The sequence below is a fragment of the Telopea speciosissima genome, chromosome 6 (assembly GCF_018873765.1).
Source record: "Telopea speciosissima isolate NSW1024214 ecotype Mountain lineage chromosome 6, Tspe_v1, whole genome shotgun sequence".
Taxonomy (NCBI): Eukaryota; Viridiplantae; Streptophyta; class Magnoliopsida; order Proteales; family Proteaceae; genus Telopea; species Telopea speciosissima.
Window position 1 is genome coordinate 66,884,524 of NC_057921.1, and position 26,579 is coordinate 66,911,102.

The 26,579-nt window shown below is 38.1% G+C and overlaps 2 protein-coding genes across 2 annotated transcripts; one reads left to right on the top strand and one right to left on the bottom strand.

Annotated features, from left to right (window-relative positions):
* Positions 1-2,599: 2,599 nt before the first annotated feature.
* Positions 2,600-17,113, top strand: LOC122664825 (signal recognition particle 54 kDa protein 2). Its single transcript, XM_043860824.1, has 9 exons — positions 2,600-2,975; positions 6,668-6,767; positions 8,958-9,111; positions 11,747-11,897; positions 11,987-12,135; positions 13,615-13,715; positions 13,864-14,021; positions 16,318-16,432; positions 16,621-17,113. The coding sequence occupies exons 1-9, from the start codon at positions 2,745-2,747 to the stop codon at positions 16,944-16,946; spliced, it is 1,485 nt and encodes a 494-aa protein (XP_043716759.1). The 5' UTR covers positions 2,600-2,744; the 3' UTR covers positions 16,947-17,113.
* A 2,303-nt stretch (positions 17,114-19,416) lies between these two features.
* LOC122665191 (LOB domain-containing protein 1-like) lies at positions 19,417-20,176 on the bottom strand. Its single transcript, XM_043861275.1, has 2 exons — positions 19,987-20,176; positions 19,417-19,825 (listed from the first exon to the last, which is right to left on the bottom strand). The coding sequence occupies exons 1-2, from the start codon at positions 20,164-20,166 to the stop codon at positions 19,472-19,474; spliced, it is 534 nt and encodes a 177-aa protein (XP_043717210.1). The 5' UTR covers positions 20,167-20,176; the 3' UTR covers positions 19,417-19,471.
* Positions 20,177-26,579: the final 6,403 nt, after the last annotated feature.

Sequence of the window (26,579 nt, forward strand, 5' to 3'; positions counted from 1 at the left end):
CAGCCCAGCCATTGGATGCCTCATTGGACACTGATTGGGTGATGCCCTCCAATGAGATGAGTCGAATCTAGACACTCACTAAATCACATTAGTTGACTTATTTCCGTCATATATTGCAATGTCGACTTTGGGAGTTCGGATGCCGGACCCTAACTACCAAAAATGTATTTAAAACGACATTGCCTTTTTTTTATGGTTTTAAATTAATATTTTCGCTTGTTTCTCAAATATACGGTAAAAAAAAGAACAATTAGACTTTTCCCCATGAAGTTGACTCAAAGAGCTACATTTCTCATACTATCACCTTCAACTCAAAGTCCATGAAATGGACCCCGAAATTGAGCTACTAACCAATGCATCTACATGGCCCACCATGAGGGCGTGATTCAAGCGGTGCCACTGTTATAGGCATCAGTGGTCGTATCAATCACCACCGATACCAATACAATACGAATCATAACGGTATTGAGCATAGGCAATACTGATACATATGGGCCAATAGGCTGATAGTATACCGTTACTTGTATCGGCATGGGCCCGTTAATGGCACTCGCGATTAGGGATGTCAATTGGTCCGGTTCCTTAACGGTTATAGTCCTAAGGAGTCAAGACCAGAAGCAGACCAATAAAGTTAATTGGTTCCAAACTTGAGATCCAGGACCATTAACTAATGGGTGGGCCAATTTCGGTTCCTAAACAGTTCCAAGCAATCCAATAAAAATTAAAAATTAAAAATTCCCTAACACATGCTACATATATTTAATAATATTATAATAAGACATTAATTTCATTCACATGAGGTATGCTTCATTTGTTTCTTCTCAAATCACATAACTAGTCTATATTACTTCTTGTTTTGTATTGATTAATAAGTAGAAACACCACCACCCTCCTAAGTTAGGATAATTTTAAAGTATGTTCTTAAGTTAACATTCTCAAATGGACTTATACAGCCAAATATTTGGTAAAATAGCATATGAAACAAGTGGTATTTGACATTAGTTCTCAAGACCTTGAGTCTTAAGAATTAGGGTAACTTACACATACCACCCCTGAGGTTTGACGAAAGGATAATTTTACCCCCTGATTTTGAAAAATTCTACGTACCCCCCTTGAGATTTGCAAACAGTAACAAATAAACCCATTATGTCAGTTCATGACTAACAGTGTTAAAAATAAGAGGTGAACTAACAAAATTACCCTTGCAAAAAAAGAAAAAAAAAAAAAAAACCCTGCAACTCATCTTCCCCAAATCGATTGGGGAAGATGAGTTGTAGGTTTCAAAACCCTTTCAACCCTTAAAGAATTTAGGGTTTCAAATTGGGAAATAATCCCAAATCAAAACCCTTTTGCGCACCTGCAAAAATCTTTGTCTGTAAAAGAAGATCAGAAGACTCGTCGGTTTTTTTCGATAGGTAGAGAAAACTCATAGATGTTGGTAGCGTTCCGAGCTCAGAACTGTCTCTGTTGGTCCACTAGTGCGATCCACGAAGTTCGTCCGTTCGCTAATTCTATTCACCACAGGTTCCTTTGAATCTAAGTTTTTTTCCCCCTTTAAATCTATGGTTTTGACTTTAGTACTTCTATTTGATAATCGATTTCCAGATGAGCTTTTATCTATTCTGTAAATCTAAAGTTCTGATCTGTTTTTGTTGTTGGTGGTGGATTTATGTTCCCCCTGTATCTCTTGAATTAATAGTTTGTGTGAATTGGATTTCTCCTTATGGAAAAAATGGAACTGAAGAGAAAACTCAAATTATATCGATCTTTGTTTTGTGAATGATTTCTAAGCATTTATAGCATTTGGTTTAAGTTTATCATAGCGTAATCGATATCCAACAACACATGGAATGCCTGTGGGTATTCCTCTAGTTACACTAAAAGTATTAAACCCTACTTGTAGATAAGAAGAGGAAGATGAAGATAAAGACGAAGAACTAACAATAGATGAAGCTATAGAAATGATATTGTAGTGGACATCTCCATTAGTTATACAGAAGCTGAAGAGTGGATTAAGTAGGTAGGGCTTTACTTTGTTAGTTTTGTTTTGGTATAATTTTATTCAATATTGCGTCAAAAGGGGAAGACGAGTTGCAGGTGCGCAAAAAGGGTTTGATTTGGGATTTTTTCCCAATTTGAAACCCTAAATTCCTTAAGGGTTAAAAGGGTTTCTTTTTTCTTTTTTCTTTTTTGCAAGGGTAATTTTGTCAGTCCACCTCTTATTTTTAACACTGTTAGTCATGAACTGACGAAATTGATTTATTTGTTACTGTTTGCAAACCTCAGGCGGGTACACAGATTTTTTCAAAACTGGGGGGTAAAATTATCCTTTCGTCAAACCTCAGGGGTGGTATATGTAAATTACCCTAAGAATTAAGGTTAAGATGTGAATTTATTCCGGTTCCTAATTGGTAGACTTGGAACCGGACCAATAAGCTATTAGGTGGGTCGATTCCGATTCTTGGCGGACCGGTTTCGATCCGGTTTCCCGTTATGGTTCAAAGTTGACACCCTACTCGCGATTATCATTCACACGCGCGAGTAGTGCCACGTCGGAATCGCGGGCGAAGATGGTGAGACATAGAGAAGTAAGCTGCAGGACAAATGCCTGAAAGGGAACTTTTCTGTCAAGGAAGAACGAAGCCCGATCTGCGAAAACCCTGACCTCAGAAATCTTCTCTTCGGTAGGAAAGAGAAATCTCAGCGTCAAAGGTCACAGATCTCTTCTCTCGTAAGCCAACAAGATGGTGTTAGCAGAGCTAGGGGGGAGCATTTCCCGTGCTCTCCAGCAGATGAGCAATGCCACCATCATCGACGAGAAGGTACTCAACGAATGCCTCAATGAGATCACCCGAGCGCTTCTACAGTCCGATGTGCAATTCAAACTAGTCCGAGACATGCAGACTAATATTAAGAAGATCGTAAACCTTGATGATTTGGCTGCCGGACACAATAAGCGCAAGATCATTCAACAAGTAAGTTTTGATTTGTTTACCAACTCTACATTTTTCTGCCTCAGTATAAGTTTTGATTCGTTTACCAACTCCACATATTGCTGCCCGAGTATCAATTCTATCTACTGTATTTGAATTTGGAGATCTGAGCTAACGGGTGTGTTTGTGCAATTGGTGACCAGACTTATTTCCCTTTATTTAATCAAACGGAGATTTAAAGAATCTGTTTTATTTTCATTGGTGTAGTATTATTCGAAAACTTAGAACAGAAGAATTATGTGCCATTAAATTAAAAAGTTGTTATGCGGAGAAACATACAACTTTTTTTTGTCCGGGATGCAGAGTTAGTCAGTTCATTAGGGCCTTTGTGTCTCTCAAATGACTCAGTGTGGGAATAATTTACCTTCACAGCCCTCAGAAGCAAGCTGCGTTTCTAAAGGACTTCAACGTAATCAGTTCTTACCTAGCAACTTTTATTTCTACCATACTTTTACCTGTTCGGTGTTGTCAAATTCCAAAATCTATAAATTGTTTCTCCTCGAGGACTGCAAATCCTTATGTAATGGTGAGACCAGAGATTTGAGCCCATTTATCAAAAAAGGCTCCATTATACATCTTACTATTTTAAGTGGAACTTCGGTTCATCTACGATACAATCGTGGACAAGTTTCTCTTAATCCTTAAGGACATTCATTCATTCATCTCAACACTTTAATGACTTGAAAAAGGCTGCAGACAAATAACAGAAGATACGTTATTTTCATCCTTACCAAATTTCTAAGAGTAGACAGATCCTCTAGCTGATTTGCTGGCCTGAAATTGCTTCATTTTAATCTAACAGTACTTTCTGCCCATACATTTATGGACTGGAATCATATTGCATGTAGAACTTCATCCATAACAACCCTTAGGAAGCAAAAGAAACCTGAAAACATAGAATTAGGCTTACCCTTTTGTCAAGAAGACTTTTATCCAAACTAAACCCTTAGGACGAAACATCTAGTATTTGATTTGCTGAAAATTGAGATGTTTCATACAACCTAAGAGTTCTTATGGCCCTCACTTCTGATAACAAACTTGAAATTGTTAGTAAACCACGAGGAATCAGGATTCATGGGTTTACTAACTTATTCTATATTTCATATGGTCCAAGGGGACCCGAAACTCAAAATCAATAGAAGTCTCGAAACTGTGCAAGGAATTAGGATCTAAGAGTTTCCCACCTTGGCGTCTTCTATATTAACCACCCTATTGGTACCTAATATCATATTTAGAGTTGCTACCTTGAGATGCAAAAGAAACTCTTACAAGTCCCACTGGCCTACTTTGAAAACCAAATTTGAGATATTGACTATAGAGACCAATTTTAGTTTGAGAATTGGTGCATAAATTATCTAAAATTTTTTGGTAGGGTTTGGAACTCCACTAATGTGCAACGGTGGTCTATGATCAGCTAAGGCGCGAATCCCGCAAGCACTCAGGCAGAGCAAAGCGGATCTATGAGCACCGTTGTTTATGGCTGTAAAGGACAGGGGGGTGATCAGCTTTGGAAACTTAGCCCACTTAAGTACTACTCAATACAACTGTAAAGCGAATGACATTCTGTTGTACAGCAACTTACTTAATAGTACAACAGTTTTCGTACTATACTGTATACTACTTACCCAAGGATTAACGGTTCCCTTTGTAAGAAACCCAGGTCTGCGGTAACAAACATCCGGTGTTATTGGTATATATTTATTTTAGCTTAATGGTTGAAACACCCTAATTTAAATCTTTTCTTTAGCCTACTAATCATCAATCATGAAACCTCTTAACATTAAACAAGAAACCTAATTCGGAAATTTTGGGAATTTTGGAATGCCAACTGTGAATGCTTGGCGGAGGTGATAAGGGAAAGAAGAAAAGTCATTGTTGGAAATGAAAAGACGCTTAAGGAGAGATCATTGCCAGAGAAGAAAGGCGAAGGAGAGAGCCAGATTTGCAGCGAAAGAGGAAGAAAGGCAGAGTGTAGCTATCTACATTGCCATCGTCATGGCAGCAGCCATCACTGGAAAAAAAGGTCATCGCCTGAGAAAAAAGTAGAAGGGAAAATTCAGATTTGTAGAGGAGGGAGAGAGATCAAAGGAGGAAGAGGTTTGCCCAATTAGGAAGGAGTAAGGTGGAAATTACCCATTTACCCTGTTTCATACACTATGCTTCACGGATAAATAAGGATTGTGATATTTGGGAAAATCACTTAACTCCTTTTGTGTCCACCCAAGCTCTAAATAGGTCAACAACAAAAGATAGTGGCAGTTATATAAATATCTCTATGTTTTTAAAGGGGAGTGGCAATTCAGTAATTAACTAGAAATTGAAGGGGGTGGTTTGGTAGCTAAATAGGAAATGGATACAAAAGGGATTTTTATTTATTGATCAGGGGAAAACTTGGGATGAAAGATAAAATAAGGAGTAGATAGAATAAAAGAAGAAGGGAGGGGTAAAATGGGAAAGAACTTGTTATGGTGACATTTAAAAGAACATCACCACTTCTTCTACATTTGAACAAAATCAGTGATGGGAGGAGTAGCTTCGAGAGGGAGATCTCTCTCGTAGGGGCAGCAATAGATCTGAAATTTCAGAACTAGGATCCCAATACACTGCTCTCTAAAACCCACACAATGATGGCTTGAAACAGCACTCAAAAAAGTGAAAAACTAGAAAGAACCTCTGAAATCAGACCAGGTGCTATCCTCAGGTTCAAGTACGGTTTCACGCATATAACTCATGATGGGGGAGATGGCTGGGGCCAGGAATCAAGAGATTGAGTTGCCTAGGGTAGAGGGACTCATGAGTCATTACCAGAATGTTAGGAAGAAAAGAAGAAGAGTGAAGGAGTTTGATACTCAACTCCTGGGGGACTGTAATACCGCTGGGGACAGGGTATGGGAAAGATTATTTAAGAAACTCAGAAAAGGAAATAGAAAGATCAAAGAAGAGGAAGAATAGGGAGAAAAGCCAACCTGAAGAGAAGAATGATCAAAGAAGAAAAGATAGCCTGCTGGTCTGCGACTCCAATGCCCAGCGGTGGTAATAGAAGGAAGGGACAAAGAAATAAGGAAGCTGTTAGAAAGGAAGAAGGTAGAGTTAATGGGTGAGAGAAAACAGGGAGAAAGGTCGATAGCTGGGGGGAGGGGAGAGAAGATCCACGTCCAACTCTTGACTCCAAGTTATACAACTCCAAATCACAAATGCATTCCAATATTCTCTGCCCAACTAGTAGGATTACATGTATATAAATAAGAAAGAAATCCAACTCAAATAAAGAAAACCTACTATACTAAGAAACGAAGCAATTAGGAATGTAACAACTCCTTCGTAGCTATCTCCTACCAAAATAAAACCAAATAAAATATAAAGATTACATTGTCTATCCCAACATAGAAATAAATCTCTACCAGCCCCCTTTGGACCAAAAGCTAGTTTTGGAACTGGTTCGTCTCGGTCTGGGTTTCCAGATGGGGTCGTGCCGGTCCAGCCATGCTAACACAACTGCATCAGGAATTTTGTGGCTTATCTTCTGTGTTGATCTTTTGCCTATTTCTTGTGCATTTCTTTTACTGCATACTCAGACTGCAGTTGCTGCTTGCTTTCTTTTGTCTTCAGTTATACCTTTATTAAGTTAACATCAACTTTACTCTGTGCTTAATTGATTTGTTATTTGCTTTCAGGCCATATTCAATGAGCTATGCAAAATGTTGGACCCAGGGAAGCCTTCTTTTACTCCAAAAAAGGGGAAAGCAAGCATTATCATGTTTGTTGGTTTACAGGGTATGTTATTTTGCAAAATAAATATCACTATCAATGGGACAAACTAATTTTATTCAAATTACGATAAAGCATCCAAAAATCCTCTCTACTAACCCGTGTATCTAAAGAGCCACGGATAAAACTTGATCTCTTCTTACCTCATCAAATTTGAGCAGTTGAACTTAAACATTTAATGCAGTTATACACACATGGTTGGACCGGCTTTACCTAGCCTGGAAACATAGGCCGAGAAGAACCAGGTTCAAATCTGGGGTTTGGTCTAACAGGGATAGTTGGGGGCCTATTTAGTTATTTTGGGGTATTTTTGTAATTTGAAGTTTATTTATTTTTTTATTGGAGTTAGCCGATGAGTAAGAGTCCTAGATAGTTTCAAGTTTTTGGTTTCACGTATGATAAGATTTTTTTTTTGGGGGTGTAAGTCTATATATGTGATGTAAGCTATCGAATCTCAGATTTTGGATTTAATAGATTGTGAGTTTTCGATTCACTGCTGTGCTTGCGTGAGACTGGTAGCAGACTAGCAGAGGTCCTCTTTTTTCCCTCTTTTACTTAATCCTCCTCCCTAGGTCAGTTCTCCTTAATCCTTCTATTGTTCTTTCCTTTTTTCTTATTATCCTCTTCCTCTCCTTTTAACCTCCTTTTTTTCTCCCCTGGTATTCTGGTTCGTATTCTCCGCAGAGAAGAGTTTGTTGGAACTCCTTCAATATTAACTCTGATCGACCTGAAACTTTGCCTTAAGGTTCTTCACTAAAGAGCGATTCAAGCTCTAGAGTGTCATACCCGAAGCCCCTCTCTGCTGTGAGTTCCATCAACAGTTTCAAACCTGTTTCTGAAACTATTGCCAGACCTAGTTTCAGTCATTAAACAATATCAGATTGCTTGTTCTTTTGGGTGCTTGTTGATTCGAATCAAGAGCCCTAAGGATTAGGAATCCCTTTCCACATTTCACGCTGTTTGGGTTCAGACTGGTGAGATAACCCACCTGGAATCCTATTGACTCACCACTGATTTGTGTGTTTGTCGAGAGGCAGGTGATGATCTACTTCCAATATTTACACATAAGGTCTCATTCTTGTGAATTTACTCCAAAGCCCTAATTCTTTTAGGTTTTGTTCTATTTTTTCTTCAGTTCTGTAATTACATATTGGTCCTTACCTCTTAAATTTATTTACCTGTACGTCTTTGATTCTACTTCTTGCTCAAAAGGGGTCCTGGATTGCCCAGAAAATTACAAAATTGCCACTGTTCTTTGTAATTGAACTTTTCATTACTTTGGTGGGCCCAGAGCGACCCACATCAGGGTTTTGGAACTCTAGGTTGCATTAACATCCTTCAACATAAATATGTATGAAATATTGAAATTGAAGAAAACTGTGCCTTTTGATTTATAAGAGAATGCTTACTGTTAAATATTATGAGGCTCTTTTGTCTGATTTGGTAGAGAGGCATTAGTGAGTCTCTGAGGCATTAGTGAGTCTCTTATCGCTATTGGAGGTTATGGTTATGGTGATGGTGATGGTGATGGTGATGTAGTAACTTTTGATCTCATTAACCCCAATCATCAAACTGCATGATTTATGTGTTCTGATATTTCTACAATTTTTAGTTCTAGTGGCCATCCACGTAGCTTGTTGGAATTTGAAAAACTGATTGGACATGTCAATAACTCATCGGAAAGTCCATTATATGGATATTCCTTTGATCTGTATGTTTTCTTATTAATGACATTTATTATCAACTTCATAGTGGCTTGTATCGAAGGGTATTTGAGATTTCATGACTGGAGTTTGGCTAGGAGGGCAGAAAAATTATATTTCAGTCATTGTGTTTAAAATTAATCACGGTCACTCGGCACTGTTTAGATTGACAACCTCTAATGGATTTCTGTTTCCCTCTGTTTTATGCAAATTCCTGCTTTAATCATAGAGTGTAAATTGTTGATTAAACAAAGGCAGTGTAAATCACGGGTTTTATGGTAAACGAAGATTGCACTTTGCTGTACAATATGCTACCCTGACTACAGAGGCATTATATATAATTGGATTCATTTACAGCCCCTTGTGGTTTTTTCATCAGCCAAATGACTGCAAGAAAATAGCCTGTATTTTTAATATGCGTTTTTGGCTATTGAGCTTTTACCTCTTTTTTCATTCCTGATAACAGCATTTTATTTTCTCTTTGAATATCCAGGTTCTGGGAAGACCACAACTTGTACAAAGTATGCATATTATCATCAAAAGAAGGGCTGGAAACCTGCTCTAGTTTGTGCAGATACATTCAGGGCTGGTGCTTTTGACCAGTTGAAGCAGAACGCAACTAAAGCTAAGACCCCTTTTTATGGAAGGTACTATTTTCTTGTTACATTTTTGCTGTTATTGCACTTTCTACTAATTTTTATCCTATGCAGTAACTGCACGGTGCTGTACTGCATCGTGCGGCGGCTGCAGAGGCCATGTGCACCATGTGGGGCCCGGTGTGCCACATGGCCTCTGCTGCGCCGCATGATGCAGTACAGCACCGTGCAGTTACAGGAGAGGATAACGATTCCAGTTTCTACATTAGATTCTTACAGTAAAGATTTAAAGAGATTGATACCGTTGTCTTTTCTTAGCTGATAGATATTTTATTGCATCTGCACCTAAAATATTTTATCCCTTTGGAAATGCCGCCATTGTAACTGCTCCCCACACTCAACCTTCCCTCCCCCCCTCTTAAAAAAGCCTTTTCCTGTTTAAATTGCACGTAAGAACAAATTTCCTTCTATTTTGTTTGAATTGGTCCCTCATGACCATTTTAGTTGTATCAGTTGCATCAAATTGAGTAGCATTTTGCTTCTTCACTGATGCAGTATTCAGCTAGAAAGAAGAGGAAGTTAAAGTATTTTCTATGGTTTGGTTAAGTCTGGTTCAATTCTGAAGTAGTTCTCTAGTTCAGATCTGGCATGTGTTAGTGTTCAAGTTACTACCGCTTATCCTAAAATCTCGAGCTGTTAAATGAAGGCAACAACAATGTTTATCAACACCCCTCGCACGTGCAACATGCACACACACGCTCCTGCACGTAACACACTCATGCAGAAACACCATCATGTGGCACCGAGGCGAGAAGTGTTAGGCAGCGTGTACACACATGGTCTTGCACTCTGTTGCACTTCCCAGGGATCGAACACTCGACCTCCTTGCTCTGATACGGTGATACCAAGTTACAACCGCTTGTCCTAAAAGCTCGAGCTGTTAAGTGAGGGCAATAACAATGTATATCAACAGCTCACATGTTACTGTTCAAATCAGATTCTGTTTGGATCTCATTTCCTTATCTTCTTGCTGTTATATTGTAATAATTGGGCTGGATTAGGTTACTATAAATCCAGTCTTGTTTAGGTCAGTTTCCTTTTTTATTTGTTTTTATTTTAGAGTTAGTTTCTAGTTCTACAAATAAGTTGTATAGGCTACAACCTACAGAATGATTTTGAAGATTAATAGTCCAGCTTTGGCTTTGATTCTGTGTTATACAGAACACTTTATCTGCTGTGGGATGCAGGAAACCTTGGTGGGATTCCAAGGGAGGGTCTTGGTGGGATGATGGGTCTGTGACTCAGATGAGACTCCTGAATCAACTATCTTCTTCTTATCTTTTCTTCTTTCTTTCACTGTTTCAGATCTGTTCTCTCTGTTCTTCTATTTCTTTTCTTCTCCTACAAACAAGGTCAGAACTTGTGCATGTTATTGTTTCTATTTTCTGTGATTCTGTTTTGCTATACTGGTTCTATATGGTTACATCGATTTCTGAACGACTATTCTTTAGTTTTCCCCTTCTGAACTATTGTTTCTACTCTGATTTCAGTTTAGTTTCTATTTCTGAATTGTCTCTGTTAAGAAATAAGTGTTTTTCTTATATAACTTATACTTAAGGAGTAGTCCTGTTATTATCTTTAACTATGTTAGGCTTGTGTAAATGTACATCATCTAGGGGTCTTCACTGTAATCATCAGTTTTGTTTATCTTTATAAATACAACTGTTGCTACCGATTTTAGGTTAACCTAATTCTTCTAATCGGCTAGCTCTCTTCTATCTTTCTCCTCCCCTTCTCTTCTCTTCTGTGTTGTTTTTTCTATGTTTACCTAAGTTACAGTCTCCATCAGTTTTATAATTTGGTTTCTAGTTCTAATCCTTCTTCACTCTAAGGTTCTAATTTCTGAATTTCTAATTCCTGGTTTCTAAATTTACAATCTCCACCAGTTTCTAATTTGGTTTCTCATTTTAATCCTTCCTCAGCCTAAGTTTCTAAGATCTGGTTTTTATTTCCTGGTTTCCAAATCTGAGTTACTAATTCTGGTTCTGTTTTCTATTTTCTGTCTGGGTTATTGGTAACTTGCTGAAAGTGGGATTCTTTCATTACTTTTAATCCAGCCATCAATTTTCAATTATCTTTTGTGGAACTGTTCCCCTTACCTGATTGACCCACCAAGCTGAGGTTCAGATCCATCTGATGAGTTTTCTTTGTGTTAATTGTATTTCTCTCTTGCTGGTTTGGTTCCTACGCTCCTACCTACCTGCAAGTCTTGTTTCTTTGAGGTTTTCTATGCCCTAATCTCTAGGGGACTTAGAATCCCATCATCCACTTACTGCAAGACACTTGAAAGGTAGCTTTTTCAGGTCCTTGTAACACGTTGAATGGAATCTGGTGCTTCTAGGAAATTTAACAACATGATTCCTCGAAATCCTGGACTTTTTCTGTACATTGAGAAAGGATTGGCTGGTTAAGTATTCTGTATGCAAATTTTTGGCCAATTTCATTGATGGAATAGATAATCAAGACGTGGAACTATTATCTTTTACCTAAATTCATAATTATTTAGTTTTTGTTTCCATAGTTTTGCTTCTATGTATGTATGTGACACTGCTCCATACTTTGTGTACTTTTTTTGTGTGTGTGTGTGTGTATGTGGATATGACATCAATTTGGTTTTCATCCACAGTTATATGGAATCAGATCCTGTGAAAATTGCAGCAGAAGGTGTAGAAAGGTTTAAGAAGGAAAATTGTGACCTCATCATTGTAGACACAAGTGGGCGTCACAAACAGGAAGCTGCTCTCTTTGAAGAAATGCGTCAAGTGTCTGAAGCAACGGTACCATGGCTTTCTCCTTTCATCCCTGGCCTTTTATGCATTTATTATTTGTTTGTGTATGTTAATGCTATTTTAACTCAATGGCACAGAAACCCGATCTGGTTATATTTGTTATGGATAGTAGTATTGGTCAGGCTGCATTTGATCAAGCTCAAGCATTTAAACAAAGTGTGTCAGTTGGGGCTGTTATTGTTACCAAAATGGATGGTCATGCAAAAGGAGGAGGTGCTCTTAGTGCGTAAGTTTTGTTATCATTGGAGCTGCTTCATCTAGACACATTCAATAAGTCCACCTGCATTTTACAATTTTACTGTCGTAGTTGCTAAAATGCCGTATGCTGCAATTTCTTTGTAATTGTATAATTAGTTAGCATGCTCTGTTATTCATGTCTTGTTGAACGGTTTTTATTTTGTTTACATGTACTCTGATAACCCCATTTAAGATAATATGCTTAAATTAGGTGGTAACCTATTCAAGTTTGCATGTTGTTATGCCCTATATGCCTAAGCACTGGGCCTGGGAGATGACCCATATGTTTTATTATTACTTGAGGGTGAAGTAAGCCCCTTGGTGCAGCAAAAAGCACTGCAACTTGACCATAATGAGTTGCTACAACCATACAATTAGTACCCTTAATCCATCAGGTTAGGTATGCATTGCTACATTTCCACATCCCTTTGTTTAAATCTAGACTAGATATACGACTAGATGTGCTGCATTTAGAAGTCCAATCGTACTAATCTGTATATCTTGAGTGGCATCTCTGTATGCTAGCTCACTCCATCCCAAAGGTTCTCTTGTTGTGTCACCCCATATATGTCAACATATTACGGCTAATAAGACTCTATGAAGTGCCTCTCTCTTGTGATTCAAAGCATACCTCACGAGTAAGGGCACAGTGAATTAGAAGGTGATGCACCAACAATAACAGAATCAGTGCCATTGAGGCACAAAATGCATGCATGTAGGAGATTTTTTTCCTTTGTAAGCAAGTGGTCCACCTTTAGTTATATCCAATACTGTAGTTTATACAAAGAAAGAGATTTTACTTGGCAGATGAATGTGTAATGATTGGGTGACTCACGGGGCCTAGCTAGGTCACTGGCAGATGAATGTGTAATGATCTTACCAGTGTTTGTAGCAAATTTCTTTCTAGTAAGGTCAAGGCATATTAGATTTTTGCTGGCAAGAAGTTTACTAATATTTATTGATGCTACTATCTTACACAAGATTTTGGATTGGAGCCTCTCTGTACATCAGTCTTGAATCGCTGGCTTTATTGGCAGCCGTGAATTGAAATAGGTGGTTTACATCTTGAGTTTTGGTGGAAGAGAAGAAAAACAAGGAAAGAAAAAGAAAGAAGAGGATAAAATAATAAAAAACGGTTGTTAGTACTCACTTTGCGTTGCCTGGACAAAATATATCCTCGTTAAAAACCACAAGTACCAACAATTTTCAACACCCCAAATGAGCAAAGTGTGGTACTTTCGATGGGACTTGGTGGGTTTTGGAGGGGTCCCAGCCAATCCTGATCCTGATCTAATCAATTGGTTGATCTGTGTGTCATGTAGAAGGACCATATCCACTTGAAACTTTGTCAGCATTTCAACATTTTGTAGGTGTACTCTAATCACTAAGCTTACCTTAAACAAGTGAGCTGGTTTCTTCATTGGGTTCGTATATATGTTTTAATTCAATATTCAAATTATATGTGCAGCGTTGCAGCCACAAAGAGTCCTGTCATATTTATTGGAACTGGAGAACACATGGATGAGTTTGAAGTTTTTGATGTTAAGCCATTTGTCAGCCGCCTTTTAGGTTACTTCTAACTGCACCTTCAGCTTACTGTTGTGGCATACTCTGTTTGGTGTACTCATAAAGTGCACTCTGAAAGTTTGACTTCTTATACAATATCAAAGTAAATTCTTATCTTAAATAAGCATTATCCAACTTTTGTCTCAACTAGGTATGGGTGATTGGTCGGGTTTCATGGACAAAATTCATGAAGTTGTGCCTATGGATCAACAGCCTGAGCTTCTGCAGAAGCTTTCTGAAGGGAATTTTACTTTGCGCATCATGTATGAGCAATTCCAGAACATACTCAAAATGGGTCCTATTGGCCAGGTCTGTTACTTATACTCTACTCTGCCATACATTGCTTAACAGTGTGTTGTTTCATTTGTCTCAGAACTTCTGAAGTTTTTATAAAAGAAAAGAATCTTACGTGAAATCTTTGTTATTTTTTTTTCTAAAAAATCTTTTGTTCTGACTGTTGTGCTGTTAAAATGTGACAAACTGAGTCATTCTTTATGGAATAGATTTTCTTGTCCAACAATTTCTTTGTGGTTAAGTTTTACTCAATGAGAAAGGGAAAGTGTTTCTCATTTCTCATTTTGAAAAACTTTGCTTATCATGTCACCTTTTAGTTGCTATTGATTCTCAGAACTTATTCCCAACTTGGAAAAGTTGGATCCTGTAATGATTTTTTCATATGAACACCCTTAATGTTCTTGATATATAGATTTTTTGCTTCCATGCATTTTAATTATGAAATGCCTTCATCAGATAGGGCTAATTTTACTGTGCTTATGGTGATTTGAAGAAAGGGTGATGCTACAGTATCAAGGTCTCCAAGCCTTACATCCTTTTGTGGTGATGGTTCTGAACGCCATCCACCTTTTAAGACGATTTCAGTTTTTTTTTCCCCTTCTCGAATCCAAGACCGTTTGAGGATTGACTTCTGGTAATTCAAGGCCCTAGTGGGCTAGTGGTTTAGTGGAGGTTGTATTTGTTTTTTCAATAATAAAACGTGAAGTGATGATTTATATCTAGACATTTACGTTGTAATGTTAAGGGAAAATTACTATAACTCCCCATACTTGACCTATAATTACTCAAACTCCCTTACTCAGCTTCTTTTCTGAATCCCCCAGAAAAGAAAATTTCCACCTCTCTTTCTCTCCTGGTAATTAAAAATCCCAAAATAACCCCAATAAGTCCCTTAATCTCCCACATCTCTTGCCATTCCCTTAGCCCCATGGCCCCCTCCGTGCACCTCCGGCATCCCCTCCCGCTTTGTCTCTCTCTTGCTCCCACCCCTCTCTTTCTCTCTCTCCCCATGCTTTGTTTCTCTTTATGAACTACACTACCTCCAATCGCCAGACAACCAGCCGATGGACTTGTCGGTGGCGACAAAAGCCGAGGAGCAGTATGTGATGAATTTTCTCTTTACAGGAGGGTTTAACAGTATCACCTTTATTATCACCAAAAAAAAAAAACCAGTGTCACCTGTACCCATCCCATGCAGAAGGCTCTTTGATGGACTGGCTTAGAAAAACAATTGTATTGTAGACCGCCAAGATTGCAGGATACATTTTCTCCAACAACTTGGATCAGGGAATGGAACTTTTTATCCGCATGCAGAAAGGAGGTTTTAGTTCTGAACAATATCACAATGCTGAGTCTGGTTTTAGAGAGAGGGTCTGTGGGAGCTTTGGAGTTTGGATCTGGGTAAGCAGTTACATGCATATTCTCAGAATGGCTTTTATGATCTGTTGCCTTGGCCAAAGCTCTAGTTGACATGTATGGGAAGTGTGGTGAGATAAGAAGTGCAAAAGCTCTATTCAATATCTTGGGCAGGAGAATATCATGACACTATGGTCACTGCATACACGTAAGCCAAATGCCTTGATCAGCCTTTGAATCTCTTAATTGAAATGAGGAATACAGGCATCGGACCCAATAAAGTAACCATGGCTAACCTTAATCTCAGTATAGGAGTCCTTGATTAAGGAAGTGGATCCATCCATGGTTGTGGTAAGGAATCAGATGTCATTCTAACAACAACTTTGGTAGACATGCATGCAAAATGTAGCGATATAGGTGGGGCATGGCAGCTGTTTAATGAATCTACTTGTAGAGAGTAGAGAGTAGAGACATCTGCATGTGGAATGCCATGATGCACGGTTTAGCGATCCATGGTTGTGAAGGAAGCTCTGGAACTCTAACCTTCCCTCACGATAAGAACAGGAGCCAGAAGTGACCTACTCCAACCAATGGAGCTGCAACTGCTTAAGGATCATCTGGATCCTGAAACTTTAGGGATGGAGTCGCCCAGCCCAGAAAATATTACTTTAATGGGGCTGGAATGTTATAGTAGATCAGTAAGACAAGAAATTTATGGGTGAAAGGGTTGAAAACAGGGTATCTACCCAGAACTAGAAACTAGGAGAAAAGAAGAGGGAATAAAGAATTACTTCCAGTTAGTGTTTGAAGTTTATAGGCCACATTACTTGTGGCATTAGGATTAGGTTCATTCTATTGCTTGCTTTCACCTGGAAACCCTACTACCCACCACCACCACCACCATAAAAAAAAAAAATAAATAATAATTTTATAAACCATTCTTGTTACCATGTAGGTTTTCTCGATGCTCCCGGGATTTAGTGCTGAGCTAATGCCCAAGGGTCGCGAAAAAGAGAGTCAGGCAAAGATCAAACGTTACATGACTATGATGGATTCCATGACCAATGACGGTAACTCTAATATAGTTTATATGCTTTCTATTCAAATTAACTGTTTATTTTGTTCTTGCTGTTGAATTTGTGACCTAATCCATTCTTCTTTTAAAGAGGGGTTGCTTTTGCTACTCATGAACACTATCTGACTTTATTTTGTTTTGTGTGTATACCTGTTTTATGTGAACTTTTAAATTCTTATCCAGAGTTGGATAGTTCGAACCCAAAGCTTATGAACGAGTCTCGGATCATGCGGATAGCACGGGGTGCTGGTCGTCCTGTTAGAGAAGTTATGGATATGTTGGAAGAATATAAACGTCTTGCCAAGATCTGGAGCAAAATGAAGGGGCTCAAGATTCCAAAGAAGGGTGACATGAGTGCATTATCTCGAAATATGAATGCGCAACACATGAGCAAAGTCCTTCCACCACAAATGCTTAAGCAAATTGGTGGCATGGGTGGCCTACAAAACCTGATGAAGCAAATGGGTTCTTCAAAAGATATGATGGGGATGTTTGGAGGGGACAAGTAGTACTAATTAAAGGGGGAGTCCAGATTGGAGCAATTACTGACGAGGGCGTAAGGTTTGTACAGGATCAAATCAATAATGAAATGCAGATCAATTGTACCTGCACAGAAGTATTTTGTATATTATCAGAGGTTTTGTTGTAGTGAGTAGGCAGTTTTCATTGTATTCTTGCTGGTTTTGTGATCCCTCTCACCTTTCCCCCAAAGGGGGGGGGGGGGAGGGGAGAGGGACACAGGATCCCTTCTTTATTGTAATCTTATTATTTACAAAATGCAGCTAAATTTAGGATATATACTGTCTTGGTTGTTTATCTGTGATATATTAGGGTCGGCATGATTCTTTTATTTTTTTATTTAGAGCTGAGATGAATTTTGTGTTATTAAGATTTGAGGAAAATCAGAGAAAATTACTGATGCCTTGTCTGTATCAAGTATCAATGAGGCCGGAATGGGGATCTTTCACACACACTCTCACATAATGAGCCATGGGGCCTACATAGATTCTCTGTCTCTCGAACACGATATGAGCTCCCTACTGAATGAAACCGTCTTTGGCGGCCGGAGATTGATTGAAAAGGAAGCCCTCCCACCCCCTTTAGTGATGGTGATAGTGATAGAGTTCATACTAAAGACCCCTCTCCCCCCCCCCCCAACCACCAAGTGATCATCATATCATCTGGGGTGAAGCAAGAAAGAAAGGCTTCCCTTCTGTCCTTGCCGCAAGCCGCCTACCTACTCGTAGCTTGATCGGAGGTCAAGTGTGTGGTGTGGTGTGGTGGAAAACAGAGGGTAAGTTGGTATGACTTGAGTCTATTTTTTGCATTTCTCTTGATTTTTTGATGGAATTTTCTCTGGCAGGTCAATGGAAGTAGATGCTGAAAGTCTATTGCAAAATCTAACCTTGCTTAGATGAAACGTGTTCCTTGAGTTCCCAATGCATATGGTGAGATTTGAGAGTGTGCTGAAGTGAAATATACTTCGCATAGAGTAGTAGTATATAGGGAAAATCTTGTTGTAAATAAAGTTGTGATAAAGAAGTTGATCGCACTTGTAGGCAGCACTGGAAAATGATAGCATGTGGAGATGAGACTTATCCCAAGTAGGCATCTTTTTGAGTTTTGTCTCTCTTTCATCTCAGGTGTGCCGTGCAGGTCTCATATGCTTTGCCTTTGTCCCAGGGCAGTGATTCAGAAAGAACATTGGCAGGTGCCAGGTAGTATTGACCAGACAAAACTTGGCTTCTGCTCGGGTTGCAGCTAAGTTCCTGCTGCCCCAATCATAAGCGCGGATTTGGAATTCAGAAGGATATTTTGGAAAATATTAAAACCTAAAAAGGTATTTATGAACCCAAAGGAAAGGGAATTATTCTAAGTTGTGTCTACCAATGGGGGCAGCAGGAACATGGCTGCAACTTAGGTTGCATTAGTCAGATTAGGATCACAGGAGCATTTATGTCAGATAAATGTAGATGATGGAATTAATTTAGGGTACCTAGTTTTGCCATGTGGGAGGATAAATGACGTTAAAATTTTGTGGACAGGTAGGATAAAGGGCGGCCCGGGTCGAACCAATTCTAGATCAACTGACACACTGATACATGAGAATAATAGCATTGAAAAATAAAAAAACACGAAGAAAGAATGGTTTAATTATTGACTGTACATGCCAATATGAGAGAAAAGGTAATTAGTTATTCATGTAATAATGGAAAATGATGTTTAAGAAAATCACAAGATAAATTTGATTCATCTATTTCATTTTTTTTAATCTAAACCATTTGTTTCCACTTTTTTTTTTCTTGGCCTAAGAACAAAAAACAAATTTATTGAAAGAAAGAAGAGTAGTAATATCTAGAGTATCGGTACACATGCATGGATATACATAGGATGTCGAATACAAATCAGGATATTTAGTTGAATTAGATTTTGAAATTTGATGCGTGGCTAATCTAAAGTATAGATGCTAGACCATATCCTCTTTATCCAATGGTTGAAATTGACATATCATTTGTCCATGTGGCAAAATTAATGCTTTATGACATTTGAAAATTGATGCGTGGTTAATCTAGACCATATCCTCTCTCACAATTTAATTCATACATGTTAATTTTAATTTTAGATTTGATCAATATAATATCTACAAGGTCATCTATCATATTAGCTCATGAAGATTGGTGCCAAACCTTGATGAACTTGTTAAGACTTTGGTAAGGTCATCATTATATGAGATCATTAAAAAAACAAAAACAAAAAAAATCAACTAAAAGAAAAAGAAGATCTTATTAATTGGATTTTCTCTATGGTTATAATCAATTATCTACAGGTAGAAGAAGCCTAGAACTTGGGGAGGAAACCTGTTAGCACTTATCAGATCGACACTACAATCTTCTCTGACGTAATTCCTTTATTGTCTCTAATACTTGCATGTGTAATAAAATATCAAGTATTGGAAATCTTTAAAGGTTCTGGAATTTCTTGTTTCAATTTATAGACTTCCCTAATCCCTATCTCTGCTTTCTCTCTCTCTCTCTCACCATAAAATCCAATCACAATGTAATGGAAATTCAATTGGGTCATAACCAACTGACACTGTAGTAGTAGAATCGTCTAAGAAGAAATCTCCTCTATCGAACATCACATCATCAATTGGGGAAATGGGACGTTGGAGACGAATATCCATTAGAATCCTCAATAATTGATCTTTTCGTTCCTGTGATTCATAAATTTGAGCTCTTGTTGATTCCAATTGAAGCTCCAGATCTTTAAGGTTCTTCTGCAATTGAAAGATTGCTCCTGTACTTCCATAAATTGGGTCCCTCAACCTTGCACTTGCTTCATATACTATGCTCTTCACACAATCTTCCCTCTTGCTTTCCTCTACCATCTGACACCACCGCCAACACAACAACAAAATAAACAATTTCTGATTAATAAGTGATATTTCAAGTAATTGTTTCTAAAATCTATTCCAAGAATACATACCAAACACACACCTACATAACAAGAGAGTAGAAAGAGGGAAGACAAAACTGAAGAGAACCTCACCTGGAGCATTTTGATAACATTGCTAGCACCAAAAACCTTGTGAACCACAACAAAGTTATCAGCTTTCTCAGCAGGAAAATAAGGAGCCAATAAACAGTCACTCCCGCATCTCCGACGAAGCATCCGGCAAGCAGCACAGGGTTGATTAATCTTCGGCCGTGCCGGCATTTCCATATCCATACTTTATAACAACTTAAAAAAAAGATTAATTTTTTGTTTTGATAAATTTGATACCCAAATCAAATGTGTATGATTTTATGTTGTACGTTCTATATATATAGAGAGAGAGAGAGAAAGAGAAGGGAAGGCCTGAGCCCACCAGAAGGACGTCTGAAATTTCTAACTCCCAAAGATGTTGACAGGAGTGGACTGTTTGTATGAAGGAAAAGCTTAAAATTCAAAGTTTTTAGTGCACGAGGGTTAAGGTGGTGATGGCTGCTGCTACTTAACGACAGCTTTAATGGTGGGTACGTGTGTTGAAAATACTGTAATGTCGTTTGAAATCTGTACAGTTTAATGTCGACCATGTATTTGTTTTGTGGTTCCTTAATCCTTAGCCACGTCCATAATTTGATAAACCCCCATGCCATGAAATTAATTATCCTTAAAAGAAAAAAAAAACCATAAAAGTACACAACATTGAAGTCTCTGTTGCAGAGAAGAACTTGTTCTTTTCCTTTTTGTGTTTAAGCAAAGAAGTGAATTGAGGCTGAGGTGGCACTGTACAATTAACCCCATGACATAGGGGTCAATTTCCAGCGGGAACCGATTAGACCAATCAAAATTGACCAATTCAGTCATGTTATGTGTCTAATGGGACCCATTTTAATGTATGAGTGTTAAATTGTGCCAGATTAAAATGGGATAGGTTAAAAGGGTTTGATTTATCGCGTTCCATCTACTCTAGAGTTTTTGGAGTATCGGTCAAATACCAAACATTTGGTATCAGAGCCAGTCACTATGTCATGGGTTCAAATCACGACAATGACTACCAAAGAGAATATAGCTGTACCTAGAGTAGAGTGAAAGCTGTCAAGAAAACGCTACCTACCACCACTCAAAAATCCTGGAACAGAGTGGAGCCCCTTGGAAAGGGCTACCTACTACCAAACGACGGCTGTGGAAGCGTGGTGGTCTATTATGTAATGGAGCCCACTTTAGTGTATGATCGTCAGATTATGCCAGTCTAATATGTGATAATTTAAAGAGCTTGATTTAACACGTTCCATCAGCTCTGGTGCTTTTGGCGTATCAATCAAGTACCTAACAAGTCCAAACCGAACCTTCATTTTGGGGTCTTGCAAAATCAATAGAAATTGAAACCAAACTGGACCAGATAGCACCTTGATAAGACCACATTATGTCCACCTGATAAAAAAACCTATCCAAACTGTTTCGAAACCAGAACCGATTTTAGACTTAACGGTTTGGTTTCAACTTGATCTATTATCAGTCCAAAACTGGACCAAACCGACTGATTGACACCCCTAAAATCCCCATGGATTCTACTTACTCTTCATTAGGTAGTAAGGAGTAGGGAACTGGGCTGCTACTATGTATAGTGGTTCAGCTACTTGTGTCTATTTTAGACTTGGCTGAAACACAAACAAGGTAGCCAACCAAGATTTACTACTGTTTAATTTGCTGAAAAATTAAACAATGACTAATGGAAGGCCCTTATCCATAAGGAACAAAAGGATAATAATTAAAAATAGAAGACAGAGACAAAGAATACTAGCTTATTCTTTATAAGACAGAAATGGAAGCCTAACCCTAAGGAATTAGATATATAATCTAGTAATTAGTCATGAACTGATCAGAATAATGAATTGGAGTCCAGCACAAATCTAAAGTCCAATTGATTTGATCGATTAATTGTCAAATTTGGCCATCTCAAAACAACGGATTAATGGAGAAAATATTGAGTTCCTACGGCTCCGTTAAGTTGCAAGAAAATAAAGGAAAGGGAAGTGAAATCAAATTATGATTAAAAAAGTTTCTATTTTCTTTTTAAACCGCAAATTGCTAATCTTTGTAGAAGGCAAACCAAAATTCTGTTTTGGAGTCTAATGTGCATGTGGGAATAACCTCTTCCCAAAACAACAACAAAAATGGATTAATTACATCTAGGGTATCAAAAGTTTAGAGAAATTACGTCTGGTATACTTCATGTTTCATAAATATTATGTTTGAGATATTTCACGATTCTTAAATGTTATGTTTGGGTCATCGTTTTTATTTCATATTTCTAATACTACCCATCGATGGTAATTTTTGGTGATACTTTTTTCCTCTCCTTCGATAGATTAGCTGTAGTACCAACCCATAGTGGGAAAGAAAAAGAAAAAGGGGGAGAGAATAAACCAAATCAAACATTAATATACAATTTCTATAAGTCAAAAATCAACACATCTTCCATTCGAGAAGTGGTAGTATGAGCAAAGTTAAAAATATGAAAAAAGATACCTCAAAAATATCTCTATTTTTTTTGATACAGTTGTCAAGGGCCTATTGGCCATCAAGGCCCGTAAGGACGCAAGAAAAGACCCACAAGGGATCAATAGGGTATCCACATGGGCTCAACTTCTTGGAAAGCAAATAAATGTGGATTTGGTGTCGCTGAAGAGATTTGAACTACTGATCAAGCTCCTGATGCAATTCTCCCAAGAGCGTAGCGGACCACCAGGGTCAAATATAATATAAGGGAAGAGGGTTTTCATGCACAAAGGCATAATAAGAGAGAAAATTACAATGCGTCAAATGGTAGGCTTTTAGTCATTTTGGCCCCCTACTGTCCCATCTCACAGTTGGTGGTTGACTGTGCACAGTGCCCAGCTTGTCACTAGACCTTTTGCCTTTTGCCTAAAACATATCAAAGATGAAATATCTCAAGTAGAGTTTCTTTAAACATTGGATATTTCAGGTGTAATTTCATCGTTGGAGTATAGTTGGTAGCATTATTGATCCAGAAATGTAGGAGGGCAACTTTATATTCCATGAGGCCCAAATGGAATCTGAGACATGTGGTAAGTTATTGAAGTCTTTAAACCCCATTCTCTGTGAGGCTGTTCTGATACATTTACGTCATAATCAAGCAGAGGAGAAGCAGGGGAAGAGCAAATGCCGTCACACGTACCCATGGGATACACTTGGCAGGTTCCTCATTTCTGGTTTCCTCTCTGATTGGAGAAATTAATTGGAAGTTAAAAGTTGGAAGTTGGAAGTTGGAACCCTTAGCCACCACAATTCCAATGATCTCTCAATGACGATAAGATGTTTGATAAAAATACCCGTGTTAAAGTTTAACTCAAATACATGGAAGTAACATCAGGTTCGACTTTTCTTGCCTCCTCTTTCTTTCTTTTCTTGTTGAGAAAACATGAAATCTTTGCGATTCCGATGGTGACTTGGCCCCGTGTACTGTTTGTGTTTCTCCATGACTAGTCTTGCTGTTAGGATTTGGGACTTGGAAGAGACAGTACGAGCTAAGTCCAAAATGCTCACTATTTATTGGGTTATCCTCTATTTTATATGGATTCCATAAGACGTAAAAAAAAAAAAAAAGTGCAAAAATGCAAGACCCCAAGGAAGGCAAGTGGCAGTTGGTTCTGATAGTTGTTTTTCTGTAACAACTTGCTCACTGCGGCAATTAACAAACACTTGGGTGTCTATTTTGATGAAATCGAACCAGTGAGACCTGGACTGAATTGGGTGTCTCAATCCCATCCCGGGTTAAAACAAGGAATCAGGATCTGAATTGGATCAAGTCGATTTCAATTTGATTCCATTCTGGATTGGCCAGAATCGATCGAAATTGGCCAAATTCTGCCTGAATCCTAGAAACCCAGATGGATCATCAGATCTAGAACAGCAAGAATCGAGATCAGGGCCATCAGGATCTGGCTCAACCAAATCCGATTTGAATTGGGATCAGACTTGGCCGACTCACCCGATCTGATTCTAATTTTTAAATCCCTAATCCCATCTAAGATCACAGTGGTGAAATTTCAAAAAGTGTTTTGACATTCTGGGGTTAACCTAGGGTGGACCTGCCAGTCCAAATGGGTTGCAATGGAAACTTCAATCAATCTATGTCGTAGTTAAGAAAGTAACAGAATAAGGGGCAACTAACCTCTTCCACATTTACCCAAAAAAAAAACCCTTCTACTTACATTAAAGTCTTTCCTAATGTCAAATCCACTTCCTACTTTCTTTGAATCAACCTTATGGTTTCTCAATATGTGAACTATTTTACCCATATAAAAAAAAAAAAAAAAAAAAAAAAAAAAGGAAGAGAAGGGTTTCCTACTACACTAGTGCGAAGAATCTTTCACACCACATCAATGGCTATGCGAAGAATGATATAATCTATATATGAGTTCACATAGTTAAGGTAAGAGAGAGAATTTTTTTTTTGAAAAAAGCACCCTTGTAAGAAGGTAATAATAGTACACGAGAGAGAGAAAGAGAGACTATTGGTCAATGGTCATGACTCATAATTACGTGTTTTATACATTCCCTCGTCATCACAGGGTTAGATAAACCCATGGGCTAAATTGGCTCCATTTGATTACAAAGGAACTAAAGAGAATATTTAACATGATTGTCTAAACTACTTTAATTTTTTACCATATTTAGTAATGATGTATTTGGATGTAATTTTATTCTATTTTTCAAATCCAAGAGATTTAGATTAGGGAGTTTTTATAACCAAATATAGAATAATTAGGAATTAGTAATATAATCATATTACAAGCATTTCTTTTCTATGTTTGAAAATTCACTCCCTTTATCTCTAATTTCACTTGCAACCAAATGGAGCCTACATATCTCGATCCAGCTCAACTGATCCCTCTACGATAATTAGGGTTAGGGAATTTTTGGGCCGACACACAGTTACTCATCAATCTTGATCAATTCCAATCCAGATCAAATCAAAATCAATTAGATCAATCCGGATCCGGATCCCAATTCCAGGTTTTTAAACCCTGATCCAGAACTTCAATGGGTCAAGGGTAGGTGAACTGTCAAGAATGGAATTGGAAATCATCCAACCATCACCAGCACCAAACAAGTTGTCACCTCACATAGACCGAGCTTGTAGGTTCACCAATTCAAACCAGACAGCTCTACTTTTTAGCATAACATCAAACTCTTTTTTGTTCTTATTGTGAACTTTGAGTTGTGATGATAGAATTCTCTTTTTCTTTTCTGAAAGAACAACTTAAAGGGTTGAGAAGTGAGTATTATTGGTGATATAAAATCAATTAATCAATCAATCAATGAACTCACCAGTCATTATTTCCTTGGAGAGAATCATAGGAGGAAAGAAAGTCAAGAGGGTTATCCTATCCTCAGGACCTCAGCAGTCAATACAAAATGAAGGAGTGGGTTTTGGAGTTTGGACTGTTTCATTCAAAGTCTTTGAGAGTTTTGAGTAATGCCCAGAGAAAAATCAATTAAGTAGGCTTCCCTAGTTGAAAGGGAAGTGACTTTTTCTCCTCTGTGTAATTGTGTCTACAAGGGAATCTTCACCATTTTGAAACTTTGGTTTAAATTGAGAAAAGGGAGCTTTTAAGCTTCTAGAATCCCTCTTTGAAGTCACTCCTACTTTCCTGGAAGAAGGGAGCTGAGCTTCTAATTTCATCATTTGATCATGACACACAAATACACCACAAATTAAGGATTTTAAACTCCGATTTGGGGTTGAGTCGAATCGGTCCCTAGCTATTTTGATATAATCGGCTGAAATTGACCAACCCAAAAACCTTAGAATCGGTCCCTCAGATATGAAAACCCAATGACCCAGTCCCAAAGCCCTAGAATATTCAGAATTAGGATCAGTCAAACCAATTCTGATTTTTGAAACAGTTTTACAGACTGATGAAGCCCCAAAACCCCCAAGATTTGGGCAGTCCAAGGAAATGATTTTGTTTATAGGATGCATAAATATCCAGTTTTCAGGTTTCTCTCACGAGTATTATTTTGATTGCGATTTATATGATTTTATCGTAGAAATTTGCGATTTATCAGTTTTACAGACTGATGAAGATAGAATCTCTTCACCCAAGGTGATATGACGCTGCAATTAGACTTATGGAAAAGTGAACGTCATCATTAACTCACTCTATGTACGAAGATTTGAAATACTCTTTATTAGTCCAATCTGAGGATCAAACCCCGTGGATTAAAAGGCTCTCTCTTCGCCATGGGTGAAAGAAAACTCAATTCATAAACAAATTTATTACATAAGAGGCTGCAATCTATTTTGGAATTGGAACAGAATCAGATTGGAAAGAGACTATTTGTATATGTGTGTGGTTTCAATTTGATATATGGAATGCAAACATCAACTGGCCTTTCTTGGGCGGTATCTACATTCAATCCAAACAAGGCATGACTCATGAGTCATCTCCACCTCAAGTATTAGACTTTTGGTGCTGAGAGTTTTCAAGTGGAACCTGCTTGTGGTCGGTGCAGACAAAATTGCCTAACCAAAACTGGTGAGAGTCATGCTTGTTTGTGTTATCACTGCAGGAATTTCGGAGATCTTATCTTGTATCAGCTTTCTTTGCTTGCTTGTATTAGGGAGT

Bases quoted from the DNA above. Each gene is read 5' to 3' on its own strand.
- LOC122664825 (XM_043860824.1), top strand. From the start codon at position 2,745: ATGGTGTTAGCAGAGCTAGGGGGGAGCATTTCCCGTGCTCTCCAGCAG. The intron at 6,768-8,957 runs GTATGTTATTTT...TTGAATATCCAG, and splicing joins CATGTTTGTTGGTTTACAGG to GTTCTGGGAAGACCACAACT. The intron at 14,022-16,317 runs GTCTGTTACTTA...GTTACCATGTAG, and splicing joins AAATGGGTCCTATTGGCCAG to GTTTTCTCGATGCTCCCGGG.
- LOC122665191 (XM_043861275.1), bottom strand. From the start codon at position 20,166: ATGGATATGGAAATGCCGGCACGGCCGAAGATTAATCAACCCTGTGCT. The intron at 19,826-19,986 runs GTGAGGTTCTCT...CGGTGGTGTCAG, and splicing joins ATGTTATCAAAATGCTCCAG to ATGGTAGAGGAAAGCAAGAG.